The following is a 26694-nucleotide window of genomic DNA, read 5'->3' as shown; positions in this document are numbered from 1 at the left end:
CAAAATTTATTTATCAATATCATGAGCTTTTTAAAAAGGTACCAAACATGGGATAAGGGGGATTATTTATCAATCTCACCTTTATCCCATGTACCAAACAATGCCTTTACAGAGAACATTTCAAAGCTTGAATTAAAAACATGCTACAACAAAAATCAGGGAAGTTTAATTTGCCCTCGAGTGCCGAGATTGGGAGCTGAAGCAGCTACCGATTGATCATAAGAACTAATATACCGATGCACACGTTGCGTGCTTGTATAATTTTTTTTATAATTCATTTGGTTTATATTTAAATGAGGATCAAAATATTATTATAAGAAATAGTGAGAGACTACACTATAATTTTGATATATAAAATAAAAAACAAATTGCAAAATAAAAGAATAAAAAATCGATTTCAGTAAGAATTGAATCTATATCCTAAACCCAAAAAATAATGATTCTATCTAGTGAACTACATATAACTTGCATTAAAATTTAACATTTTATTAATATATATAATTATTAAAACAGACCATGACACCAAAATTAGTTATTCTAAATGTCTCAAATTTAATAAAATAGTATAGATATCTCCACGCTTCACATACTTTCATTTTCCGGAGTACATAATTTACAAAACCATCCAAAGTGTTTCAAGCTATCATATACCAAATTGTAATAAATATTTTGAATCACAAAACTCACAAGATAAACCCAAAATTCATATTTCACGGTTGAAAACTCGAACCTATAACAAAAATACATCTCGAATGAAGAAGGAAAAGAAGCGATACTATATATATAAATAAAGCTGATCACAAAACATAGTTACAAAATTATAATTGATTTAACAAAAATATCCCGACTCAAACTATATCTGAAATATTCTATTTATAAATTATATTAATAATAAATACTAAAACTAAGTAAAACCACCCATGGGCACGTTCGTCTCACAAAAATCCCTCACCCGCCCCAGTCCTATTTCTTTCGGTCTCAAAAACCACATATGAGATCCTATTTATATGGATACTATTTTCACTTTATTTCAACATACAATTTTTTTTTAAAAAATTAATCTTATATATATATATGAGCAAATCTTGATCATCTATGTTATCATGAAGACAATGCTCACGTGAATAAAATGAAATAAACTCAAAAAAACCGGCACAAAACCCTAAAACACGTCTCTGCATTCTTACACACTAATTTAGATTACAATAAATTTCAATAATGTACGCCGTCTACCCTTACCGATCGCGTATCTCCACGATCATTTCCAGGAAGTATAGCCGATTACCCTCGGCCGTTTTCACAGAACCTCCCAAAGATCCAATAATCGCATCCTCGATTATTGGCAATCAGCCTCCTCCGCCGCCGAGTGATGCCCCGACTTTACCTGCGGTATCCGGTGATAAGAAGAATTCTTGGAGCTTTCTCAAGTACGGCCTCATCGCCGCTGTTACTGGTGGCGTTGCCACTGCTAGCTATGCCACCTATGGTTAGTTTCTTTCAGGAAATCACTTATAGGCTTTATTTTGACATTAATGTGATTATCATGTTTTTTAATAGTGCTACTATGATTTCCCGCGATTTGGGATGGGAATGTTGTGATTTCAAATTTGTAATGTGTCATTGCTGCATGTTTGAAAACTGTTTTTGTCGGTAATGCGGAAATTAGAAATGGATAGCGTCACTTTTTTTTTAATCTTTATGACTCCCTCAGCATGTTAACAATTAGCATTTTTTCCGTCTGTGTTTTTAAGTGGATATGATATCGTCTTGAGATCGAGAATGTGAACCATTAGAATTTTTCATCCGTGTTTTTAAGTGGATATACACTCGCCTATATGTTGGCTTTGTGTCTCCCTTACGTATTTCATTTAGAATCCACACGTGTTTTGATGGATAGGGGGTGCGGATATCAAACCTTTTTAAGTGGATAAATGGTGCCTTTTTTTCGTGCACTCTATGAATGAATTTCTCGGGATAATACCCATTTTCGTCCTTTTCGTTAACCGCTTTTCCCATTTCAGTCCCTCATGATTTTTGACTGATTAATTAATCCTTCATGTCTTCAAAATATTCTCGAATTGGTCCCTACCGTTATCCTGTCGTTAAGGCTAACGTTGACTTGACATTAGCGACGGTTTGACTTGACATTAGCGACGGTTTTATAAAACCGTCGCTAATTGGCGATGGGTTTTCAAAACTTCGTCGCTAATTAGCGACGGTTTATATTTTCATAAAATAAAAAAAAAATTTAATAATGTAAAAAAAAAAACTTAGAATCGGACTATGCTAACAATATTAATGATCTTAACTAACACTTAAAAATTTACAAAAAATTAAAGCGAAAAAGTTTAACCTAAGTCGAAACTAAAATCGTGTAAGAGAGAAAAATTTTAAGTGGGGTGTATTCAATTCAGAGTTTTGATGACTTTTAATGACTTTTTTAAATGATAGACTTTTATGGATTTGATAAATTTTTATTGACTTTTATGGAATCTCACAGATTTATAAACAGATTTATGTGGATTTATGTAGATTTTTTTGCAAGACTTTTATAGACTTTTGTAGATTTTTTTTAATAGAATTTTATAAATTTTGTACTTAACTATAACATGTGATTTTTTATTAATTTCTTTGAACCAATAATTAATTGACATATATAACATATTCAATTTGAAATTATTTTTAATATTTATATTAATAAATAAATTTACTTATTTAAAAGTTAAATTATTTAATCCTTACATGTATATATATGTGGGTTTATAAATTTACTTATTTAAAAGTTAAATTGTTTAATTTGAAAAGGTAAACTTTTTTGCTTTAATTTTTTGTAAATTTTTAAGTGTTAGTTAAGATCATTAATATTGTTAGCATAGTCCGATTCTAAGTTTTTTTAAAAAATTATTAAAATTAAATTTTTTTATTTTATGGAAATATTAAACCGTCGCTAATTGCGTTAAAACAGCGTCGCTATTTAGCGACGGTGTTTAACAGACCGTCGCTAATAGCGACGGTGTTTAAAACGCCGTCGCTAATTAGCGACGGTTTAATATTTTCATAAAATAAAAAAAATTAATTTTAATAATTTTTTTAAAAAAAACTTAAAATTTATTTTATGGAAATAGTAGCGACGCTAATTAGCGACGGCTTTTGAAAAACCGTCGCTAATGTTTACCGTTTTTCACAAGTCAACGTTAACCTTAACGTCAGGATAACGGTAGGGACCAATTCGGGAATATTTTGAAAACATGAAGGATTAATTAAGCAGTCAAAAATCACGAGGGACTGAAACGGGAAAAGCGGTTAACGAAAAGGACGAAAATGGGCATTATCCCGAATTTCTCAATTGATTCATTTATTTTTGGTAAATTAGAGAATAAAAATTATGAAGTATTCAGATGGCTGTTGCATAGGCCCGCTGCCCTGTTCTGAATTTACTGACTCACGGTGCTGCGACCCTAAATTTTATTTCTTTCAACTGTGTTTTTCATATTTTTTTATATATTGCATAGTTGTGCAATATGATGCTTATATATATGTATTTTCATTTATATTATTTTACATCTTTTTGGCTCCTGCTCTGTTGGTGCATCTCATAATATTAATTGGCATTATTTTCTCGCAAATTTTTTTTTTTTTTGAGATGTGCTGCTTATGTTATATTCTTGGTTCATACATAATAATGACAAAATGAAGTTAGAATAGATGCCTGGGTTAACTGCCTCTTTGCATCTATGAAGCTACTAGCTTGTCTTGTCTTTCCTTCCTTTTTCCCTAACGTTTGCCTATGAATCACAAATAATAAAATGAAAAGCAAACTGTTAGTCAAGCTCGTTACCACCTTGTCTGGTTATTGGATTTTCATAAACGTGTCGATTATGGTCTTGGTTTGGAGTGGCAAGTGCTTTTGAAATTTTTTTGAACTGCTGGGCTATGTCATAGAATATCTTTGTTTGACTTTGGTTTAAGTTATTGGTCAAATATAAGTTGACATTGTATGCAGCATACTCATTGGATGAGGTTGATCAGAAGACAAAGGCCTTTCGTGACTCGGCAATTATTGTCGGGGAAGATGCATCTACTTATGACGTGCGTGTAACAGTACTCTTATACTCTATGCTTCTGTCCATTGACTCCATTCCCATGATGTAGAAAAGTTTATATTGCTACCTATTATTTCTGATTAATTTTGAAATAGTTTTTTTGTTGGAAAGATATTTATTGATGTGAGGAGCTGTCTTTTACTAAAAGATAGTTGACCTATATGTCTACTTGTGTGAGCCTTCTTAATATGTTTCATCTTTCGAGGCTTATACTTGTGTTGCAGATGTAGTATTTGAAATTATAATCACTAGAGAATTACAGTTAACAAATTACAAATGGTTCGTGCAGAAATTTCAATCTTATGTACGAGCCGCTGCAGTGACAGGTAAGAAAAAAAATTAAATTTGTTTGTTGCTATTTGTTTTCTGTACAAGTTCATCTCTGTATTGAGCTTTAATGATCTTGTCTGTTTTTCATGACGCTTCATTTGTGTTTACATGTTGCAGTGCCTGCCAAGTTAGTTGACACATACCTGGACCTCAGACGGTTAACCGAAGAACACGTTCGGGTAAACAACTAATAGCATTTTCACAATTTTAAAAAAGGCAGTTCTTTTTATAATTTATTCCTCCTTGGAACACCTTTTATTGCTTCATTACAGGGTTTTACTGAACCAACATCTGACAAGCTCCTGCCAGATTTGCATCCTTTGGAGCAACATGTTTTTACCCTTGTTCTTGATCTGAATAAAACACTAATTTGTTCTGATTGGAAGGTGTGTTATTTTTGCGTCTTTCTTTTGTGTTTAATATGTTTGATTTCTGCCCTCACACTCAGTCTTAGCAGTCTGCATTTTCCCTCTCATTTGGTTTCTCTTCCTATGAAGGTTGATTTCATGAGTTTTGTCTTTTTCGTTGTTCAAGTTTAGATGTAATTAAGTTGACATTGTGATGTGTTGTCTTTTTTCCATCTGAAGCGTGACCGGGGGTGGAGAACATTCAAAAGACCTGGAGTAGATGCTTTTTTGGAGCATTTAGCTCAATTTTATGAAATTGTAGTATATTCTGACGAGCTAAGTATGGTAAGCGTTAATGTTTAAGATATGTTGGATATGGAAACATTTTCCTCATTTTGTTTGTCATTTTCTTGGTATCTCTAAATTTTTAATATTTCTATCTGGTCATTTCAGTATGTTGATCCTGTTGTTGAAAGATTGGATCCAAAGCACTGTATTCGTTATAGGCTTTCAAGGGATGCAACGAGATACACAGATGGAAAACACTTTAGGGTAGATACATTCGCTTTGAATTTAGGGAATATTGTTATCCATTGTTTTTGGTTTCTGTTTTCAAACTTTTGCTTCTTTTTCTTTGCTATATTTTTGTTCTTTTTGAAAATTATAAGCAATTCGGGCTGCAGGATCTTTCAATGCTTAACAGGGATCCTGCAAAAGTTCTATATATTAGTGGTCAGGCCCTAGAGAGTTGTCTTCAGCGTGAAAACTGTGTTCCGATAAAACAGTGGGAAGGAGAAGCAGACGACACTGTCCTTTTACATCTTATTCCATTCCTTGAATGTAAGAATTCCTCTCACAGCGAAACTGACATGATCTTTGGGGAGTTTTGTTCCAATCGTTGCTTTAAATAAACAGGGAGCATTGTTTGAGTGCAGATGTTGCTAAACACAGACCAGTTGATATTCGAACTGTTCTAGCCTCATATGAAGGCCGTGATATTGCCAAAGAGTTCATGGAGCGTTCCAAAGAGCATCAAAGGTTTGTTTTTTTGGTACTCGTGAGGAGGAGAATGTTGCCTTGTTCAATTATTTGATCTTATTCGCTTTCCGTATTATTCATACATTCTCTCCTTTTTTAAAAATGTTTTCTTTATGAATGTCTGGGAGATCTAAAATTCTTTTGTCCGAATGAGTAAAAGATTTGGTATACACTGTAAAATTATTTCTCAGCGGTAAATCTTTGTTGCATACCTTTGTTATATTTACGACTATTGAACTGCTGCAAATATTTCGACGTATATTTGCCTCATGTTCAGGAGGATGCAAGAGCAAAAGCAGCAGAGTAATTTCTGGAGACGTTAGATGGATATCAAGGAGCCAAGTTCCCCTGAAGAAACAGGTGGATTCTGAAAATGAAAGCCGTTGTATAGTCATGTTCTACTTTGAACAAAAGCTATTTCTGTTACCCCATTGCGGTGATCTTAATATGGCAAAAGAAATTTGTAATGTTCTCGACGAGCTTGTTGTCTTTATTTTTGTTTCATTTTTGCTGTATAAGGTAAATATAGAATATTGGAAGATGAGTAGCTAACAATTGTTTTTCTTTTCACTCTGTAGAGAACTCCTTTCTGCGTTTCTTGCTTCCTATGAAGAGCAAACTGTTATTTTGTGGGAGATGGTTTTTACACGAGAATGGAGATTTTTTTGAATAGGTTTTGAGGCTCTCAGTAAATGATCGGTTATGCTTTTCTAATTAATCGAGTAGATATTTATTTGCTTTTCCATTTTGGTCGTGTTTCATATGGCGTTTTCTCAAGATTTTATCTTATAGCTAAAGTATTTTCGTTTTTCATTATAATAATTAATTTTTTTTTAATTAATGATATAGAGTTATCAAAATTAATTTTATATTTACGCGATTAATATTCATTTCCTTTTTTTATATGTTTATTAGAGATATTACTTTAACTCTTTTACTATAATTCTTATCATTTTAATTTAATTTACAATGCCTTGTTAATTTTTAGAAAATAAAAATGTTCATTTCACAATTAATCAGATGAATATTCCGTATGATAATTTTGGATCTTTTGCCTTGGGTATTAAAATTTATAACCTAAATATGAGGGATTCCTTGAAAAAAAAGAAGCGAGGAACGAAGTTTACGAGGTATAGTTTGGCACACTGAATAAGTCAGTGATTGATAAATCGTTTGGTATTTTTTTAGAAAGCTCGTGATATTGTCCATGATAAATAATTTTATACAAGGATAAAATACTCCTTTTATAAGATGTGATAATTTTAATTTAATGATAAAAAACACCACATATGATTTAATTGCCCTCAATATATAAAATCTTAAACTATATCAAATATTTTTATTTATTTTTATATATTATCAAAATAATGGTGTTTTGAACTCAAATAATTATATAAACGATTTTTATAAATATTTAAAGTTTCCTCTTGTAAAAAGCCCTTACTTTTCGACCTTAATATAAAATTAAAATAAAAAAAATATATTTTTTTTACTTTTATATATTATATAATATGATAATTATATAAATGAACTCGAGATAATTATATAAATGATTTTTATAAATCTCAATAAAATTATTAGTATCATTCGATTAACTTTAAAAATTGAGATTTGACTTGACTCACAAAATCAAGGGCTCAATTATTATATTTATATAATATATAAAATTAAGTAAATATGAGCTCAAGCAACAATTTTAAAATTATAAAATTTGTTATGATAAGATTAATTTTTGTCATTACAATTTAATATATAAATTTAATCACTCTTATTAAAATCATACCAAACATTAAATATAATATCATACATCTTATTTATCGTTAACTTATCTTTATATTATATATCACATACATCTTATTTATCTTTAACTTATCCTTATATTATATATCACATATTTATCCTATCATGTGTACTAAAATGATTTGCGTTGTGTGATTAGCTATGAGAAAACCATGTTCAGACCTAATCTTAAAAACTGGGTAAAAAGGCCCATGTCAATCCATTAGGCCCACTAACGGAACTAAGCTGAAGACGTGCGGCCCATTTAAATGTGCTAAAGTCCAGCAACAAAAGGACTGTCTAACGAACTTGCAATCCGGACCGTCCATTACTGGAGGTAGATGTGCTAGCCGTTAGTTTAGTGTATATCCTACGATCTGACATGGCATTAAACTGGATTTAAAATCCGGGTTTCAAGTCCGAGTTATAAATAGCAGATGCGGGGAACTCGGCGAGCGAGGAGGATGATAATTACAAAATCACCACAGTCGGACACTGAGCTTCGAATATTTTGAGAGTAAGCTTCCGAATACGCGCTGTTTTGATCATTTTAGCTTCATTTAATGTGTTGATTTCTTTAAATATCTGTATTTCTACTTGGGTTTGATTTTTGGTCTTTTTGTGTTGATTTGATTTCAAATTTGTATCTCTTCGGGTTAGGGTTTTTTTTTTTTTTTAAAAAAATTTGGCTTTTTGCTACTTTTTTGGCTGAAGCTGAAGCTTTGTTTTAACTTTCTTTATGATATGACGATTGTTGGCTGTGAATTGTTCGTGATTGTAAGATCTCCGTGTGTAATTGTGGATTTTGCGTGTAGTTGTTTGTAATGTGTTTGCGGTGTGGATATCTAATTAAATTTTGCATGCGATATTTTCCTGTGTGTAGGTTTAAGCTAATTGTCATTTGGATTTGCATCAACTGTGCGTTTACTGAGTAGGTTTTTCTTATTTCATTCAGTTTGTAGAGATATCATTCCTTTTCCTTTTCCTTTTCCTTTTCAAGATCTTTCTTTTCTTCTGATTTAGTTGTTACTTTGATTAGTTAGGATACTGTGTTTGAATGTGTGCGGTTTATTTTGAATCTCAAAAGCGTGTTTTGGTGAGGTCAAATACTTGTACTGGGAATTGTTATGGGTGAGGGAGATATGGTACCTGATAAGCCTGAGTCCCTGGAAAATGGGAATACTGAGTTGGAGGAAGAGCCGGGGGCTGTGATGGATAACAAAGAGGAGCATCAAGGCGAAATGAATGCAATGGAAGAAGATAAAAAGGATGATGGGAAGGTCGAGGCTAATGATATGGATGTGGATGAAGAGATAAATAAAACCGAGGAAATTGAAGAAACAGTAAAAAATGGAGAGGTAGTGAAGGAAGGGAAGAATAATGAAGGAGAGGAAGAAAATAAAGAAGAAGATGAGCAAGCAATTGTTGCAGAAGGGAAGGTGGAAGCCAAGGATGAGGTAATGGAGAAAACCCAGGAAACTGGAGATAAGGTTGAGGAGGAAGTTGGAGTGGAAGATGAGGAAAGGTCTGAAGAGCCTAAACCAAAGAAAGGTCTGACGAAGAAGCGTCCGAGAACAAAGAATGATGCTGGCAAAAAGGAAAAGATTAAGAAAAAGGAACCTGTAGACAAGAAGCAGAAGCCTAAAACATCAAATGAAAAAAAGGTCGAAGAACATGAAACATCAACAGAGAAAAAGGAGGACCCAAAAACTCCAGTGACTTACACAACTGACCGGCCTGTACGTGAACGGAAATCTGTGGAAAGGTTGGTGGCCACCATTGAGAAGGATGCCGCCAAGGAATTCCATGTCGAAAAGGTTTACCTTTTGTTTGCTCGTTGTTTTTCCATGACCCTGCAATAATCTAATCCTTCAATCTATGAAATGCCAATATCTTATCATTGAATTGAAATTTACTCCTTTGTGTATTGCTATATGTGGCAGGGTCGTGGAACTGCACTAAAAGATATTCCTAACGGTATACTTTTTTCTAATTTTGTTAACTCTTTTAAATACACCTATGCAAACCAAGCTTGATACATGTGTCAACTGGATTATTGTCCTGTTTCTGTACTTCCTTCTTTAGTTGATCGCTACATTAGCTGACAAAAGTTTCGTGAGCATCATCATTTGAGAGCATTTATTAGCAATGCAAATGGTTATGGGCCTTAAAATGTGTATTGGTTGTGGGCCTTAAATGTGTATTGGTTGTGTGCGACTATGCAGCGAAGAGAACTGAATATGCACCTTCACTCTATATTGTTGTTTATTTTCCGGCAATTTTAGCTGTGATTATGTGAGCTCGCTCATTATTGTGTCCGAATATAATGAAATTCTTGGACTCACGAGTCTCTCATGACCTTGTTAAATTTGCTGCTTGCAATTACTTGGAGTCTCTTATATTTCTGCTTTTTGGAATTTATGGAGTTTTGTGGGTTTTAGAGAAATGAATTAGTTGGATTAGCATTTTTACTTGCAATAAATTCTTTCCATGCTCGGTAAATTCTTTATTTTTTGCTTTTTACGTGGGAATTAGTAAATGTAAATAATTGATTTTCAAACAATTCATAAGCAAATAAATCAATTTAAGATCTAAAAAATAGCAGTGTAAAATTAAATTTAACTACAATGGGATAATTAGTTTGCCGACAATACTGAAATTTCTTTTTCTCACTATCAAATCAAAGAATATAAACCAGCTTTAAAAATCTTATATGAATACTTGAAAAGAGATGCAAACACCATGCATGTAATACATTGAGCTCCAAACTCTTATTGACTGTGAACTTCTTCAACCTAGATATATCTTTTTTTTTATAGGAAACGATATTATTTTATTTAATATAACTTGCTGAACAGTACATCAGTGGACTAGAAGTTCACTGTCTTAGAGTTGCAACAAATGGTAAACTAGTTCAGTGATACACATATTCCCAATGTCTTATCAAATCTAAAGCTGATACATTCGAGAAATCTTTATGGTTTCCAATCCACATGGCAACGTTAATCTTGATCTTCTCCCAACAACTGTCGGTCTTGTCCTCAATGTCTTCAAAGATTCTTCTGTTTCTTTCCAACCAAACAGTCCAGCAAACACAAAGAACCGCGACTTGCCAAAAAGTTCTACCTCTAGTCCCAGTAAGCCGTCCCAAATCCATTTGTAATAAATCCTTCGTTGACCTCGGTATAACCCAAACCAATTGAAGTTCTTGTAACGCTCGAGCCCATAAATTTGTCGTGAATGAGCAGTGGATGAAGATGTGGTCTTGAGTTTCTACTTCATTTCTGCATAAGGCACAGCGGCTGGGGCAAAGTGCAATGCCTGGGCATCTTTTTTGAATCATCTCCGAGGTCGGAAGCTTACCCAAAGAAGCTGTCCAAGAGAATATTTTAATCTTGATTGGGACCGGTGTTTTCCAGATAGAATCATACAGGGAGAAAGTAGGAAATAAGGTATGAGGAAAGAAAGAATCGTAAAATGAACTGACAGAGAAAATACCCGAAGAATCCCCAGACCACTCAATCGAATCATCTACCCCTTCCACTAACCTCACCGATTCTAAGATACCTAATAGCTCCGACATCTGATCAATCTCTACATCTCTCAACCCTCTTCTAAACTGGAAATCCCAAGAATGATTTAATGAGATTGGATCGAAAATGGTAAAATATGAAATTGGCAAATTGTGTATCTGTGAAAGCTGAAACAAAGCAGGAAAACAATCTTTAAACGAGGAATCCCCCCACCATCTATCCTCCCAGAATCTCACCTTATTCCCTCCTCTAACTCTAATAGAGACCTTCTGTTTAAAAGTCGGGTATAATCTGGAAATAAACTTCCACGGGCATCTAAAAGTCACATTTCTTGCTAACCCCGCATCCCAACCATTCTCTTGTAACCCATATCTGCTAACAATTACTCTCCTCCACAATGCTCCTTCTTCATGGACAAATCTCCACCACCATTTCCCAAGCAAGGCCTTATTTTTTAAACCAATTTTGCCCACTCCCAAACCCCCTTTCTCCTTCGGTCGGCAGACCTGTTCCCATGAAACTAAATGCATGTGATCATCTCCATCCGCTCCATCCCAAAGAAAATTCCTCGAGATCTTATCCATTGAATCGGCTATACTTTTGGGGATCTTAAATAAAGACATATAGTATATCGGAATGGAATTCAAAACCGACAAAAATCAATGTCAATCTTCCCCCTTTTGACAGAAAAGCTTTCTTCCACGAACTCAATTTGTTTTTCATCTTAGCAACAACGGGTTCCCAAAACGATGCTCTCAACGGATTTCCACCCAACGGTACTCCCAGGTAAATAATTGGCCAATTTTCCTCACTGCACCCTAGGTGTTGTGCCAATCTTTCAACTTCTCTTTGGTCACGATTGATTCCTAACAACGCACTTTTCTCCCAATTGATTTTTAGTCCGGACATTTCACAAAAAGAATTAACCACTTGAACCATGAACTCTATGTGATCATCTTCCTTTCCGAAGAATAGTGTGTCATCAGCAAATTGGATGTGTGAGATCTCGATCCTTTCGGTACCAACCTCTATTCCCCTTACAAGATTACACTCTCTGGCTTTGTCAATCAGCCTTGCTAACACATCGACGACCAAATTGAAAAGAAAAGGAGATAGAGGATCTCCTTGACGTATGCCCTTGGAAGCCCTTATTTTTCCTCTCGGCCGCCCATTAATCATGATCGAGAATGTTACATTCGAAATACAGCCTTGTATCCATGATCTCCATCTTCTTCCAAATCCTTTTTTCAGCAAAACGAAGTCCAAGAATTCCCAACTCACATTGTCATATGCCTTCTCAAAATCCAATTTCAACACCCATCCTTTTTTCCTCTTTTTCCTCCCTTCTTCTAACAGCTCATTAGCAATTAATCCGCAGTCTAGAATCTGAACCAAGGACCTAAGTTTCAGTTACGGTTCTTAAAAATAAAAAACTGAAACTAGAACCATGTGTAGCCGTAGATGAAACCGTAAATCAATCTTAAGTTCATAAAAATAAGAAACTGAACCAGAATTATGTGTAACCATAGCCGAAACCATTCATTAATATTAAGTTTTATGATCTTCTGGTACACATGGATAATTTAGTTACATGATTAAACTACTTAATTTATATGAATTAAATTTAATCCCTATTTTTATTTAATTTTAATTTAATAAACAATTAAATCCTCACAATATTTTGTAATATAAATGCTAAATAATGAACATTTATTAGTTTGATTACCATGTGAGTTGTATTGGTATTATTTTCTTGACTTCAACTTTTTAAGGATAGTTATCAATTTGAATTGGTTCAAACTCAAACTGTAACGAAACTGTAACCGAAACTGCAGCAGTCGGACCAATTCAAACAGTTTTGCTTCTGGTTCCATCTTTCGTTAGAATCAGAAAAGGAAATATAACCGCAGGTTTCAAACATTTAACAATTTTCCCTTTTGAGTATGTTACTTTTTTGGCCGCACTTGATGAAAACCATATTCCTTCCATATCTTATTCAACAGCGATGCTGTGATTTTGGGAGATAGTAAAATGGGAGATCTTGATTTGTCATCTTTGCGTTTAATATACCAGCTAGGGATACTATTTGGGGAGCTCTCTAACAGCCAAACCCCCAGTCACTCAACTCCCAGCATTCTTGCATGCTCCAACAAAGTAGAGACGGCTCTACTTCCTCCTTTTTAGTTAGGGTGCCCACTCTGAAAACGAGAATTTGACGACAGACAAAATATATAATTGACCGTAAAAATTTGGGAATGATGCTGTTATGTGAGGTTGATAATTGGAAATTACTGGGAACTTTTTCTGATAAGCCCCCCTGGCCCCTACCACTATTTGTTTGACTAGAATCTAAAATTTGTCATGTAAAGCTTTAATTGCTTTTAACTAGCTGGTTGAATATGCTATTTGTTTGTGCACTCGTCGCATATACGTAGAATGCTCATTTAAATAATAAATGATGCTATCTTATATGCGATTAAATACCTAGATTTATAAGGAAATATATTAGACTATATTCCTAACATAATCAGGAGACTCTAATCACCTCTAACTAAGCTGGAACCTATGTAAGCACGAATACTCCTAAATTTTTTTCATGAAGTATCCGTGTCTCGTGTTGGATATGGCAAAATCCGCGTTGTTGACTTTTTGTAGGTTTGACCACCCAGATACGTCTTGGACTCGGTTAGTATACGCCATAGATACAGCGGGGATACATTTCTGGATACATTCGAAAAAAATGGATTTTTTTTTAAAAATTATTAAATCACTTTTCTGAAGTTGTACATTATTTATAGATATTCTAATAATTGTCGTATAATAGTCATATCGTGTTTTATATTTTCAAAATTTGCAGTATTGCCATATCTGTATCGTATTCGATGCGACACTCGTACCCGTTTCCATGCAACATAGGCGGGAACAATATATTGTCACTATTTTTTTGGCAAGGGAGTGCCATGAGCAGATCCCATATGTATTAGCTTATTAAATTATGTAAACATTAAGTTACCTTTTCCTTCGTACAGTTTCAAGGAGCAAAGATTTTCCTTTACAATTTCTTTATATGAATATGGAGAAGACAAAATAGCCTCGGTACTGCTTGTAGTCTTTGTAATCTATGCTTTTGTGATTGCGGATCACTCATCCGCTCCTACTGTACTTGAACTTTGATAATTAAATAAAATAATGTTTCTAATCAAAAAAAAAAATATACCTAGGATTGTGGGAACTTGGTTTTGTTTACTTGTCTTTCTTTTGTTTTGTTCCTGGGGTGTGGGATCGGCATGGGCAGGAGTTTATTTACTGAAAAATATTTTATGTGATGGTACTACATGACTGATTACTATATTTCTATTCTTTAAACGTAAAACACAAGAGTTTATAATGACGTTAAAATTTAAAAACATATTATCCACTGATCGCTGAATTCTTGTTTGTGAGTTAAGAAACCATGGGTAGTGTCTTGCTAACAAGGAAAAGTGTTACTATGCTCTTTTCCATCGATTCAGACCTTTTGTCTCAAGTTGATTGGGATTGCCTCTTCTTATTACACTTCCAATATGAAATGATAAGCATTACAATCATATTGCTTATATATTGTCAAGTGATGATTTGATAAACTTTCGATCACATGATCACATACAATGCATTAACATATTTCTACTTTTTATTTGGGATTTATAGTTATCATTTGAAAGCCATGTATATAATTAAACATAAGGAATGTCATAAATTCCATATCTTCAGGCTACTATAAGCAATTCAGGGATTTCATGTTGTTATATACTTATATTACTTTGCATTAGGTTCAGTATATCAATTAAAATCATTGGAATTATGTCTTGCTAAAATCTTTCAATTTTTACTACCGAAGTAAAATGTGTATTTCCTTTACTTTGATAAGGTTTTGCTAGCAGTGTAAAATACGACTTCTTATACATTTTTCAGTAAAGTGCTTCATCTCATCTATCTCTTTAACTGTGGTCTGTACACAGTTATGCAGAATGTGAGTTGCTATTTTTATCTTTCGGAAAAAGAAAAGAATGTTGTTTACCGAAATGCTGGAATATTTTCTTTTTCCAACAAACACATGCAGGCACATTTGTACACAAAAGTTTGTGATTGGTAAAATTCATATCATTATGTTCATTCAGTGGGGTGTAAAACTTGCGTATCTTTCTATGGTTTAGCTGTGACAATACTTGTAATTCTTCTTGCAATTGCTGCTCATGAAATTTATTACAAATATGTGTTGTATGAATGAATCTCATGTAGTTTTCAACCGCTTATTTGTTACAGTGGCATACAAGTTGTCAAGAAAGAAGAATGATGATACCTTTAGATTGCTGCATAATATTCTTTTTGGCAGGAGAGGAAAGGTAATGCTTTTAATATCTTGGAAATTTTAGGTCAAGCATCATATCATATTGTTTAAAGGGAGCATGATTATTCTCTAAAACGATCTTCAGTGGTGCGTTTTGAACTCCTTGGTTTGGTCATCATGGGATATTAACTGTTTTGTGTCTTTGATCTATATTTCACTCTCAACTACATAAATATTACACACTTGAACTAACCTTTGGTAGGTTTCTTGGTTTTCCTCCACGTAAAGTGTATGAAGCTGAACATTAACTTGGTGTCTCCATCTGCCACCATTGATATGTTACTGGTAGTCTGTAGTTGGTTAAACTTCTTGTGCTTGTGACTCCAGGCTGCTGAATTTAAGAACAACATGTCAAGATTCTCTGGGTTTGTTTGGCATGACGATGAGGTGAAGAATAACTTACTAATCCATTGTATATGATCTATATGGCTCTTTATAATGTTTTGACTTTAATTTTTCTTTATGAACATTGTCTCAGGAAAAGCAAACCATAAAAATAAAAGAAAAACTTGACAAGATTGTCAAAGAGAAGCTCGTGGAGTTCTGTGATCTTTTTGATATACCAGTTTCCAAGGCTAATACGAGAAAGGTTTGTGATATTCTTCCTACTTCAAGAGCAAGTTCACTATTTATCTGAGGTTTTACTTCCTATCAAAGTGTATCATTAATTTCACTCTCTCATATTCAGGAAGATATAATCTCAAAGTTGATTGAGTTTTTGATGGCCCCTCATGCAACCACTGCTGAATTGCTTGTGGATAAAGAACAGGTTTGACACTCTGCTTATTTTTCTTGGTTTTTCCTCCATATTTTAAGTGAATAAGTTTATATATTTTTAATTTTGCTTCAATTTTAAGTTTTTCTCCACTTGGTTCAATCATTTTTTAAGTGTCATGAATGTTGGCCAGTCAAGCAAGGGCAAAAAGAGAAAGCGGGCCAGCAAGTCAGCGTTGGAGAGTAGCACTCCTTCAAAAGGCTCGGCCAAGGTAAGTTTTCTTGATTAAAATTGAACTAGGTTGAGATTCTTACTTGCTTTTTTATGTATTCAAGATTGGGAAACTACGTGTAACTATTAACTGATGACTTGGGGACAGTATATAAACCATAAATCTGATTGTCATTTTTATAATGTCTTTTATCTACTATGGCTGATTGTAGTCTCGGGTTAATTACGGGTTTTTATAATAATCAAGCTTTTATCATGCATTTGGTTTACATCTTGTGATCCTTAAGCTTGGCATTAGGCCATATTGTTTACATATTTGGTTGACAGATTTGTCCTTGCCGGGAAATGTGTTTTCCATCATAAGAAGCCTAAATTTACCGTAAGGCCATAGAATCTGAAAATGAAGAGATAAACCTAGGTATTATCTTCAAAGTTTCCCAAAGTTTTGGGCATTGGACTAGAACGCCATTTAAAAAACTACTGACGATGACTTTCATCCCAAAACCGAATCTTAATTCCAAACTGGGTTACTGCACAACCAAGCTAATGGCACCGCAGAAGTGTCTCAAAGGTGTTCGTAGAGAAATGAGAGAAAAACAAAAAGGAAACATGAGAGAAGTAAAGGTAAAAGGTGGTAGTGGCCTTTGGAACTCGCTGGTTGTAGTGTTGGTGACAGCAGCAACTGCACTAGCTGCTGCCATTGTTGGATATGGGGCATGAACAAGAAGTTTTTTGGTAGCAGCGCAGAGGTGATGGGTTAAGCATTACTTAATTTAGTTTTGGGTAATAAACCTTTTTCGAAATTTCCATTGTAGTAGCTTGAGGGAAGGAGAGTATTTTGGTTGCTACATTTTTGTTTATGGTTTTGAAGTATGACATCTCGTGGTTTTGCCTTTGGAACAATCGAAACAAGGAAGATGGAAGGAAATTGGGTAAAGAAAAAAGTGGAGAAAGGGGGTGGGGCCAGTCATGATGCAGGAATGAAATGGAAGTGTCAAGTGGAGGACTATTTGGTAACTGAGTGGGTGTTGATTGGATACAATGGAGGAAAGAAGAGAACCCTAAAATTTATTTAAACTTATAGTTGTGAATGACTGTTGCATTTGAAATTGAAATTATTCCTTGTCCATATCCTCCTTAATATGGGTTATGGCGAGCAAAGAACCTACATGCGCAGACATCACTCTCCAGTGACCGACGTGAACGCCTTAATAATGGCATTGTTAATACAAATGCAGCGGTTATTCTTATTTGCTTTTGCACCAATTAATAGTTGTCTAATGTTGATATTTGGTAGATTATAGATTCTCTGTTTGATGCTATATATACTTTATTCTTCAAAAATCTTAATTATCTATACTATATTATAAAACTTTGGCATAATTAGACAAAACTCATGTGTGGTGGTATGATTTTTCAAATACCTCAAATACACCTGTTTACTTTAATTAGTTTTTAAAATTCAAATTTTAATTGTTTTACACATTTTGTTGTTTAAAAGTTTTTAATTTTAATTAATCGTTTAAACAACTTTAATAACTATTATCTAAATTGATTCGCTCAACCAAAAAAATGCTGTAGAGATATAGAAAGATTTTAATTCATATAATCAAGAGTACTTTATTCCTAAAAAAATCAGGGAATAATAATTGAACATTTACCATATTTAAGAATTGCTAATGTATAAATATAGGCCTTTGTACATATGCTTTTTATTAATATAATATAATATAATATAATATAATATAATGGTGTTGCGTCTGTAGTCTCTCTTTTTCTTCTATATATTTTGTTGTTTTCTTTGTTTTCATGATATCACAGCCATGGCTCTGAAAATCTCGTTGTGTCGCTGAAAAACCCTAGCGAGAGAGAAATTGACCACCCCAATTTACCATTAAAGCTTTTAACGCTGGTCCAGAAGAAAAGGGGCTGGCCTAACAAAGGAAAAAAACTTGGAAAAAAAAATCAAGCCCACATACAAACGGTTGGATTTGAAGGTTGTGACCCAGATGTTGGGCTTTTTTACTGCTTGCAACCAGCAGACATGGATGAATCTTCAAGATTACTTGGAAAATTGAATCTTCGGAAGAAAGATGGATTTCCTCGAATGAAATCAACATCATTCAACATCAACAATAAGGCCATTGTTGTTCAACAAAAGCCCTGGGGGGAAGCAGAAACTGTTCGAGCAGAACAATAGTGGCTGAGATGTATCACATTCTAGAGCAGAGGAGCTGGAAAATACCAATGTCATACTAGGGACGTCGTCTTTCTGCAAGGAGAAATTAGAACACGGAAACTGTTCAAGCAGAACAAAAGTGGCTCAGAGGTGTATCATTCTAGAGCCGAGGAGCTGGAAAATAACGATGTCATACCAGGGACGTCGTCTTTCTGCAAGGAGAAATTAGATCACCTGTATAAGTTGTTCCAATTTGTACAATTTTCCTAGTTATCATCCTCATTTTGTTCCTTGCCCAAAAAGGTAGTTTCTTACAATATGCAGCCTTTAACGTGTCGACCTACCCTTCCTACCTTTGGATAATAGACTCTGGTGCAACTGGCCATATAACAGGGTTTTCTAGATTGTTTTTTTCTTACCATCCATGTGCAACATACCAAAAAATTAAACTTGGTTATGGTTCTTTGTATGTATTGCTAGTAAAGGGTCAATTGCTATCTCAAAAAATCTCCCTAGTCTCTCGTGTAATTTACTTTCGGTTAGCAAGTTGAGTCAAGATTTGAAGTGTTGTGGGAACTTCTCTTCAAACTCTTGTGTGTTTCAGGATCTTTCTTTGGGGAAGGTGATTGGAAATTCTAAGTAGATTTGTGGTCTTTGTTACTTTGAAAATGGTAACGACTTGTGTGGACAAGCTCAAAAGACTATTAACGTATCTCCTCTTTCACTTCTAGCGATGATGAAGTAATGTTATGGCACCGCAGATTAGGTCATCCTAGTTCCCAATATTTGCGGCATTTGTTTCCAACATTGTTTAGAAAAAAGGATACATCCGTGTTCTGAGATGATATTTGTCAATTTGCAAAACATCATCGCGCTACATTTCATGCTATCCGATATAGGGCGTTAAAACCGTTTTCACTTGTTCATAGTCGTGTGGGGGCCATTTAAAACACCAACATTTTAAAAAAAATTACACTTTTGTAATTTGGTTCAAACACAATTTAAAGTTAAGTTCAAGTATTTAGTGGTGATGATGGGAATGTGTACTTTAATAAATGTTTGGGATCATTTTTTCAACAAAAGGTATAACACATGAGAGTTCTTGTACCGATACTCCTCAACAAAACAGGGTGACTGAGATAAAAAATCGACATCTCCTTGAAGTACTTAGGTCTTTGATGTTTACTGCTCAAGTGCTTAAATACTTATGGGCAGAAGCAATTCTCACCGCTACCTATTTGGTTAATAGGATGCCATCAAGAGTTTTAAATTTTAAAACAACCTCGACAGTTTTAAATGAGACCTTCTCTGTGTCCCATTGATTTATGAAGAAGGGTTATACTTAAAGACAGAAACTTTTAATTCGTTTTGTTAAGAAGAAGGGTTATACTAAAGGACAGACATATTATACAATGTTTGTGAAACATACTGGAAATGGTGAGATAACTATCTTGATTGGTTATGGTTATGGTGAGATAACTATCTTGAGATAACTATGTTTGTAAAACATACTTTTAATTTATGTAGATGATATAATTTTTATTGAAAGTGATGATGTTGAAATGTCTAGATTAAAACGTTGTCTTGCATCAGAATTTTAAATTAAATATCTAGGTCGTTTAAGTTATTTTTTGGGAATGGATTTACCCAAACAAGGAAAAAAATCTCTCTCACAAAGGAAGTACTTGGATCTTCTCGAGGAAACAAGGATGACTGGCCGTAGACCAAGTGATACTCCCATGAAACCAAACCAAAAACTGGATGTAACATCGAAAGGAGATACCAATGTGTAGTTTGTAAGTGACCGACAATTTCGGGAGAGAATAAATTTTAGCAAGTGGATTAGGTCAAGTAATAGTAAATGGTAATGAGTCCGAGGAACGATCTCACATAGACTAATATTTAATTACTAGAATTTTTATTATTTAACTTAAGATGGACAAAATAAATAAAATGATAGAGAGATAAATTATTGATCTAAACTAACTAAATAACACAATTTCAATTAAATACGACGGATTCAATGATCAAGGAGAAGTTCAAATCAAATAAAAGACTAAGACACACAACAACACCAAACTTTATTATGTTGACACGTGTTAAAATCCAATTAATTATTTAAATCTTGCACAATCACGATGATATCTCCAACTTATTTATTAAACGATTCATCGAGTTAATAAACATATTTAAATCTAACCATCCAGTTTTTAATTGAATTTAATTAGATCTAAATGAATTAAATCTTGTGGAATAATTTTCACCTAATACCGTACATTGACATCGAATCTATTCCTAGTCAATTTTACTGTGTGTTGACGTCTTTATTGCTATAGCGTACCGTGGACTTAGATAGGGAGATCCGTTATCACCTTTTTTGTTTAACATGGTTGTCGATGTTTTGGGAAGATTGGTTGACAAAGCAAAGGAAGGAAACTTGATAAGAGGATATGAAGTGGGCCGAGAGAAGGTTGAGGTCTCACACATACAGTTTGCGGATGATACTTTGTTCTTTGTGAAGACGGAGGAACACTTAAGGTTTCTGGTAAGGATTTTGAAAGTTTTTTGTGATATGTCAGGTTTGAGGATTAATTGGGACAAGAGTGCTTTATTGGGTTTAAACCAAGAGGTTGTGGATGAGGAAAATATAGCCACTGAAATTGGGTGCCGAAGGGAAAATTGGCCGATAAAATATTTGGGAGTCCCTCTAGGGGGTAATCCAATGAAGTCTTCATTCTGGGAGCCTATTATGATTAAGGTTTCTAGGAAATTGTCTACTTGGAAAAAGGCGTTCTTGTCAAAAGGAGGTAGATTGACTCTTATTGCTTCGGTTTTGACAGCTTTGCCGATATATTAGTTGTCTCTTTTTAAGATACCCAAAGGAGTGGCGGGGGAGATGGAGAAAGTCATGAGAAATTTTTTGTGGGATGGAAATGAGGGAGATTCACATTGTCATATGGTGAGATGGGAAAGAGTATGCCGACCGAAGGAAAAAGGAGGATTGGGCATTGGGAATTTGTGCTTGCGGAACATGTCTTTAATGGGGAAATGGTGGTGGAGATTCAATGTGGAAAATGATACGCTATGGAAAAAAATAATAAAGAGTAAGTATGGGTTACAAGAAAATGGGTGGGATGCGGGGATGGCTAAGAATGTGACTTTTAGATGCCCGTGGAAGTTTATTTCAGCGTCATACCCGACTTATCACCGACTTACTAAACTAGTGGTTCGAGGGGGGAATAGAATAAGGTTTTGGGAGGATATTTGGTTGGGGGTGTCATCTCTCAAAGTTTTGTTTCATTCTTTATTTCAGTTATCTTTGTGCCATAATTAATCAGTCTCTCATTTTGCTTTAATTGATTCTTCTTCAAATTCAATATCTTGGGATTTTCACTTTCGAAGATCTCTCCGCGAAGACGAGATTAATCAATTAACTTCGCTATTGGGCATTTTGGAGGGTGTGAGATTGGTGGTAGGAGTTGATGATTTTAAAAAGTGGGAAGGGGATAATTCTGGGATTTTCACTGTCAAATCTTTCTACAATTCTTTTTTCAAACATACTACTATCTCAGATCGTTTCAATTTCTACAATATCATTTGGAAAACATGTATTCCCTCAAAAATTCAGATTTTCTCTTGGACAGCTATCCTTTCGAAGTTACCGACAGCCGAGGTAATGCAAAAGAGATTAACTACTTGGTCACTTTCACCAAACTGGTGTGTGTTGTGCCGTAATCATGAGGAAACACAAGATCATTTGTTCGTTCATTGCAAATTCACTTATGCTTTGTGGGCAAGGGCTTTAAAAGAATTGAATTTGGTTTGGGTTGTACCAAAGATAACACAAGACTTGTTTCAGACTGATTTGGGCCGAATGCTTGGCAAAAAAGGGAAAATTTTCTGGAAAATGGTGATTCATGGAATTACTTGGCATGTGTGGTTGGAGAGAAACAGGAGAATTTTCCAAGATCTTGACGAAACTTCAGAAGAATGTTGGGGGAAAATAAAATTCAATACAGCAAATTGGATTAGACTAGATAAAAATTTTCATGGATGGTCTATTTCTGATATTTTGAGAGATTGGTATTATGTGTATTGTTAGAAGTTTTAGAGGTTACGATTAGTGGACCTCTAGTCCGCTTAATGTAATATGGATTTATCATTATTAATAAAATATTGTTTCCTATCAAAAAAAAAAAAAAAAAGTTCCTTCCTCCTCCAAGTTCCCCGAGAAGATTGCCATATGTCCTCCAAGTTCCATCTTCTACTTTCTCCTCTGTTCATGTACGTGAAGTGCTTCCCTTGCTCCCCTCTCTTTTGTACGGGAAGTGCCTTTTTTTACCTTTCATCAATTGGCCAATTTTAAAAGTCCAAAACTCTTTTTTGAAGCCTCCACGTGAATATCTAAGAGATTTGCCCATTCCAAAACTCCTTTATCTCACAAGGTGAGGTGGACTCTACGAGGATGTGACAAGGTTTGCAAAATTCCTCCAAAATTTCAAGTGTCACATTCACGGCCTAAGGAAATAATTAAAGATATTCTTTACTTTATATTATTTCCTTTCTTGTGCTATTTTGTTGTCCTTGGAGTACTGTAAAATCACATTGGAAAATGGTTCAAAACTCTCCATCAATTATTTTCTTAATTATCGAGATTCTTTGCAGTGTTTTCTCCTTCCATATTTCTTGGGGTCTTTCATACTTGATATCGAATTATTTGATCTTATCACCAAAATTAATTTTATTTCCGCATTTGGTCAAATCGACAATAATATTAATTAATCCAGATAAGCGCAACATACGGAATAAAAATATTAGATAAGTAACAAATACAACAAAATAAAGTCCCTAAAATTTTTATATATTTGTATTTATAAGTAAACCCATGTATCTTTCACATACAAGTCCCAATATTGCTTTTGCCTCGAGTGTAGTAAGCCATGCACTCACCTTACGAGGATCACATGGAGGCCGTTTACGAGATTCTACGATATTTAAATACCTCGGGAAGAGGTCTTTTATTCTAAAAGGCAATTGAAGAAACATTGAAGCTTTTACTGACCAGATTGGGTAGGTTCACTCGTAGATCGGAGATCCACTACTGGATATTGCACCTTTCTTTGGGCTAATCTGGTCACTTGGAGGAGCATGAAACATAATGTGGTAGCCCTAAGTAGTGCTGAAGCTGAACTTAGGGCTATGGCTGACGGAGTATGTGAGATATTATGGCCCAAGTTAGTGCTTGAGGAGCTGAAGATGGACTTTGAAACTCCAACGAAACTGTTCTGTGATAATAAATCTGCAATCAGCATTGCGAATAACCCCGTACAACATGATTGAACAAAGCATATTGAAGTTGATAGACATTTTATTTAAGAGAAGCTGGACACCAGAGTCATCTGTATGTCATTTGTCACCTCTGAACAAAATATTGCTGATGCATTAACAAAGGGTCAATTCAGACCAAAGTTTGAAGATTTCATTTTATTCAATAATTGAACTGTCACCATATTTAAGAATTGTTATCATGTTGAACATAAGCTTTTTATTCATATAATATAATGATGATGTGTCTGTAGTCTCTCTCTTTTCTCTATGTATTTTACTGTTTTCTCTGTTTTCACACGACTTATTGTATCATTTCTTAATCAATCATATTATCACTAAAAATGTCCGCCATTCTATGATCTTCTCGATCTTATGAAATGCAGTCTGTGTGGTGATGTTGAGGATGACATTTGACACCTGAATCTGAGGATAAAGTATATTTAACTGTTAGTTTAATTCCTATTAGACTCCTTTACTCCTTAATCAAAGCAAATAAAATAAAAATAAAGAAGCTTACTGGGAGAGCATGTGCGTTCCATTGATTTCCCCCCATAATTGGAAGCTTGGCTCTGAAATTAGAATGAACTAAAATAGTAGTATCATACTAAGTTACTAACTTGATGTCTCAAGCCATATGAAAAAAATCCTTGCTGATTATATTTAAACCCTTTTCATCTTTGTTATATCCAGAGTGCAAAGAAAACTGAGAGTACATCTAGAAAGGGGAAGGAGACAAAGGAGGGCAGACCTTATTCAGAAGATGAATCAGAGGACAAGAATGATGAAGCCCGTGAAGATGAAGATGTAAATGGCATTCTAGAGAAGTCAGAGGATGAGATGTCTGAACGAGCTGAAAGTAAAGAGAAAGATAGTGAATCTGAAAAAGCTGATGAGGACGAAGTAAAGCAGAAGCAAGGATCTGCCAAGTCTTCTGTGAAGAAGGGGTCCACTGGAAAAGCCAAAACCAAGAAAGTTACTATATCTAAGAAGGCCGATCCTCCGCCTGAGAGAGAACCTATAAAATCACCACACAGTCGCTCTAAAAGCAATAAAGGTACGAGTGCAAAGAGTACTTCTGGTAAAAAGAAAGATGAAATAGTCAAGGAGAAAACATCAACTCCAAAGAAGTCTCCATCAAGCGTGAGCATGGGTAAGAAATGCATGATCAATTGTTTGCAGATAAAAAATTCAAGTTCTTGTTTTATTTATTGTATGAAAACTTTCTCTCTTTCTACTGGATTGTTATTCTGATTTTGTTTGCTTATGTTTAAATAAGGGAAAAAAGTTCTTAAAGGTAAAGAGAAACCCAAGGAAGCTAAAGTGACACCAAGTGACGATGAGCTTAGGAATGCTATTTGTGAACTCCTAAAAGAGGTTGACTTCAATACTGTGAGTACTAGAAGTCCTTTTCTCTAATGTTTTTGGGTTCGTACGATGGTAGATGATGGGAGGAACGACACAAATTGAACATTTTCATACTTTTGATTTGTGTCTGCTTGTTTAATGCTGTTGTAGCTGGAGACATGGTCTTATTTCCTCTGTAGTCCTTTTGTCGAAATTGTTGCGTCTAATTGTACTTTAATCAAGTACCAAATTATGTTTGGTAAGAATGATATTTGTGCCATGTCTGTTGATGGCTCGGAAGTTCTTTAAAAGAAAATTAATCTTGTCTTGCCTTTGCTTTTCTCTTCATTCATGGTCAAGATAGTGAAATATCAAAAAAATTCGTTCTTCTTACACTTGTATTTCTGAGTCGTGTTCTTTTTTTGTTTTTTGTTTTGTTTCAACTGACTTGATATTGAATATGTATATTTTTTCAGGCTACTTTCACCGATGTTCTGAAGCTACTTGGTAATGTTTCATATCTAGCTTTTAAGTCTCACTAGGTTCCCTTACCTTCAGCTAGTTTTTTGCTTAATAAATTCCTGTTCATTTCAGCCAAAAGATTCAGTGAGGATCTGGCACCAAGAAAATCATCAATAAAGCTCATGATTCAGGAGGAACTTACTAATCTAGCTGATCCGGAAGATGAAGAAGATGATGAAGGTGGTGATGCTGGGAAGGATGAGAAGAAGGCGTCTACCCGAAGTGTGAAGGCTGAAAAACTGGTGTGAACTAAAACCCAATCCCCCTTCAGCTGCTTCGTTTCTTCACTAGAAATAGACATTGGTCATGGTTCTGAGTAGCAATGTGTTTGGTTACCTTTGATTTGTATTAGCTGTAATTTATGTTTAGTGATAGAGTCGTACATTTCTTTCTTTTTATGGTATCGAGCCTCAATAGTATATTGGATTAAACCTTTTCCCGATTAAAATTAAATTAGTATGTGATATTATAATATTTTTTGGATATGTAAATGTGTTTTATCACTATATAAAACGCCGTACAAGTTCACCGTGCATTCTCAGGAGATTCATATTATTTCTAAAGTTTAAGAACCCACACTTGAATCTTCCTAAACTTCAAAAGTCTAAGAACACGCGCTTGAATCTTCCAATGTACATCATCCAGAAACTGCGAGCGAGGAATGTGTAGAGTACCATAATAATAATAAATTTTATGTATATTCCTTCAAAAATAGTCTTTTGTGCGTTAAAAGTTGTTTTGGCAGATTCTCAGGTTCAAGTTTAGATGCAGAAGTTTCAAATCGTCGAAATTTTTTTCAGAAGTCGGAAAAGAGTGAATTTGGGTCTTTCTTTTGATGTTCGTTGAGAGGAAAAAAAT

At 34.3% G+C, this 26694-nt stretch overlaps 2 protein-coding genes across 8 annotated transcripts; both read left to right on the top strand.

Moving 5' to 3' along the window:
• Positions 1-1145: 1145 nt before the first annotated feature.
• On the top strand, positions 1146-6388 carry LOC140822704 (mitochondrial import inner membrane translocase subunit TIM50-like). 3 transcript variants are annotated; one of them, XM_073183554.1, is made up of 10 exons: positions 1146-1486; positions 4004-4089; positions 4393-4429; positions 4551-4612; positions 4706-4819; positions 5021-5125; positions 5234-5332; positions 5464-5620; positions 5716-5818; positions 6096-6388. In XM_073183554.1, exons 1-10 carry the CDS (start codon positions 1219-1221, stop codon positions 6139-6141), a joined length of 1077 nt encoding a protein of 358 aa, XP_073039655.1. In that variant the 5' UTR covers positions 1146-1218; the 3' UTR covers positions 6142-6388. The 3 variants fall into 3 exon arrangements, with proteins under 3 accessions (XP_073039655.1, XP_073039654.1, XP_073039653.1); XM_073183553.1 differs by having other exon boundaries at positions 4004-4095; XM_073183552.1 differs by having other exon boundaries at positions 4004-4101.
• Positions 6389-7995: 1607 nt separating this feature from the next.
• LOC140822613 (DEK domain-containing chromatin-associated protein 3-like) lies at positions 7996-26321 on the top strand. 5 transcript variants are annotated; one of them, XM_073183412.1, is made up of 13 exons: positions 8008-8114; positions 8481-8528; positions 8637-9414; positions 9541-9574; positions 15433-15512; positions 15845-15904; positions 15996-16106; positions 16206-16286; positions 16426-16503; positions 24661-25120; positions 25247-25359; positions 25791-25821; positions 25909-26321. In XM_073183412.1, the coding sequence occupies exons 3-13, from the start codon at positions 8725-8727 to the stop codon at positions 26082-26084; spliced, it is 1914 nt and encodes a 637-aa protein (XP_073039513.1). In that variant the 5' UTR covers positions 8008-8114; positions 8481-8528; positions 8637-8724; the 3' UTR covers positions 26085-26321. The 5 variants fall into 5 exon arrangements, with proteins under 5 accessions (XP_073039509.1, XP_073039513.1, XP_073039539.1 ...); XM_073183438.1 differs by having other exon boundaries at positions 8022-8114; positions 8699-9414; XM_073183431.1 differs by having other exon boundaries at positions 8024-8114; positions 8685-9414.
• The last annotated feature ends 373 nt before the right edge of the window (positions 26322-26694 follow it).

This window comes from Primulina eburnea, chromosome 2 (genome assembly GCF_022965805.1).
Source record: "Primulina eburnea isolate SZY01 chromosome 2, ASM2296580v1, whole genome shotgun sequence".
Lineage (NCBI taxonomy): Eukaryota > Viridiplantae > Streptophyta > Magnoliopsida > Lamiales > Gesneriaceae > Primulina > Primulina eburnea.
This window is presented reverse-complemented; position numbering and strand designations above follow the sequence as displayed.

Coding starts and splice junctions, on each gene's coding strand:
- LOC140822704 (XM_073183552.1), top strand. CDS start 1,219: ATGTACGCCGTCTACCCTTACCGATCGCGTATCTCCACGATCATTTCC. Junction 4,430..4,550: donor ACGAGCCGCTGCAGTGACAG/GTAAGAAAAAAA, acceptor TACATGTTGCAG/TGCCTGCCAAGTTAGTTGAC. Junction 5,621..5,715: donor TCTTATTCCATTCCTTGAAT/GTAAGAATTCCT, acceptor GTTTGAGTGCAG/ATGTTGCTAAACACAGACCA.
- LOC140822613 (XM_073183408.1), top strand. CDS start 8,725: ATGGGTGAGGGAGATATGGTACCTGATAAGCCTGAGTCCCTGGAAAAT. Junction 15,905..15,995: donor TTGTTTGGCATGACGATGAG/GTGAAGAATAAC, acceptor ACATTGTCTCAG/GAAAAGCAAACCATAAAAAT. Junction 16,107..16,205: donor CCAAGGCTAATACGAGAAAG/GTTTGTGATATT, acceptor TCTCATATTCAG/GAAGATATAATCTCAAAGTT.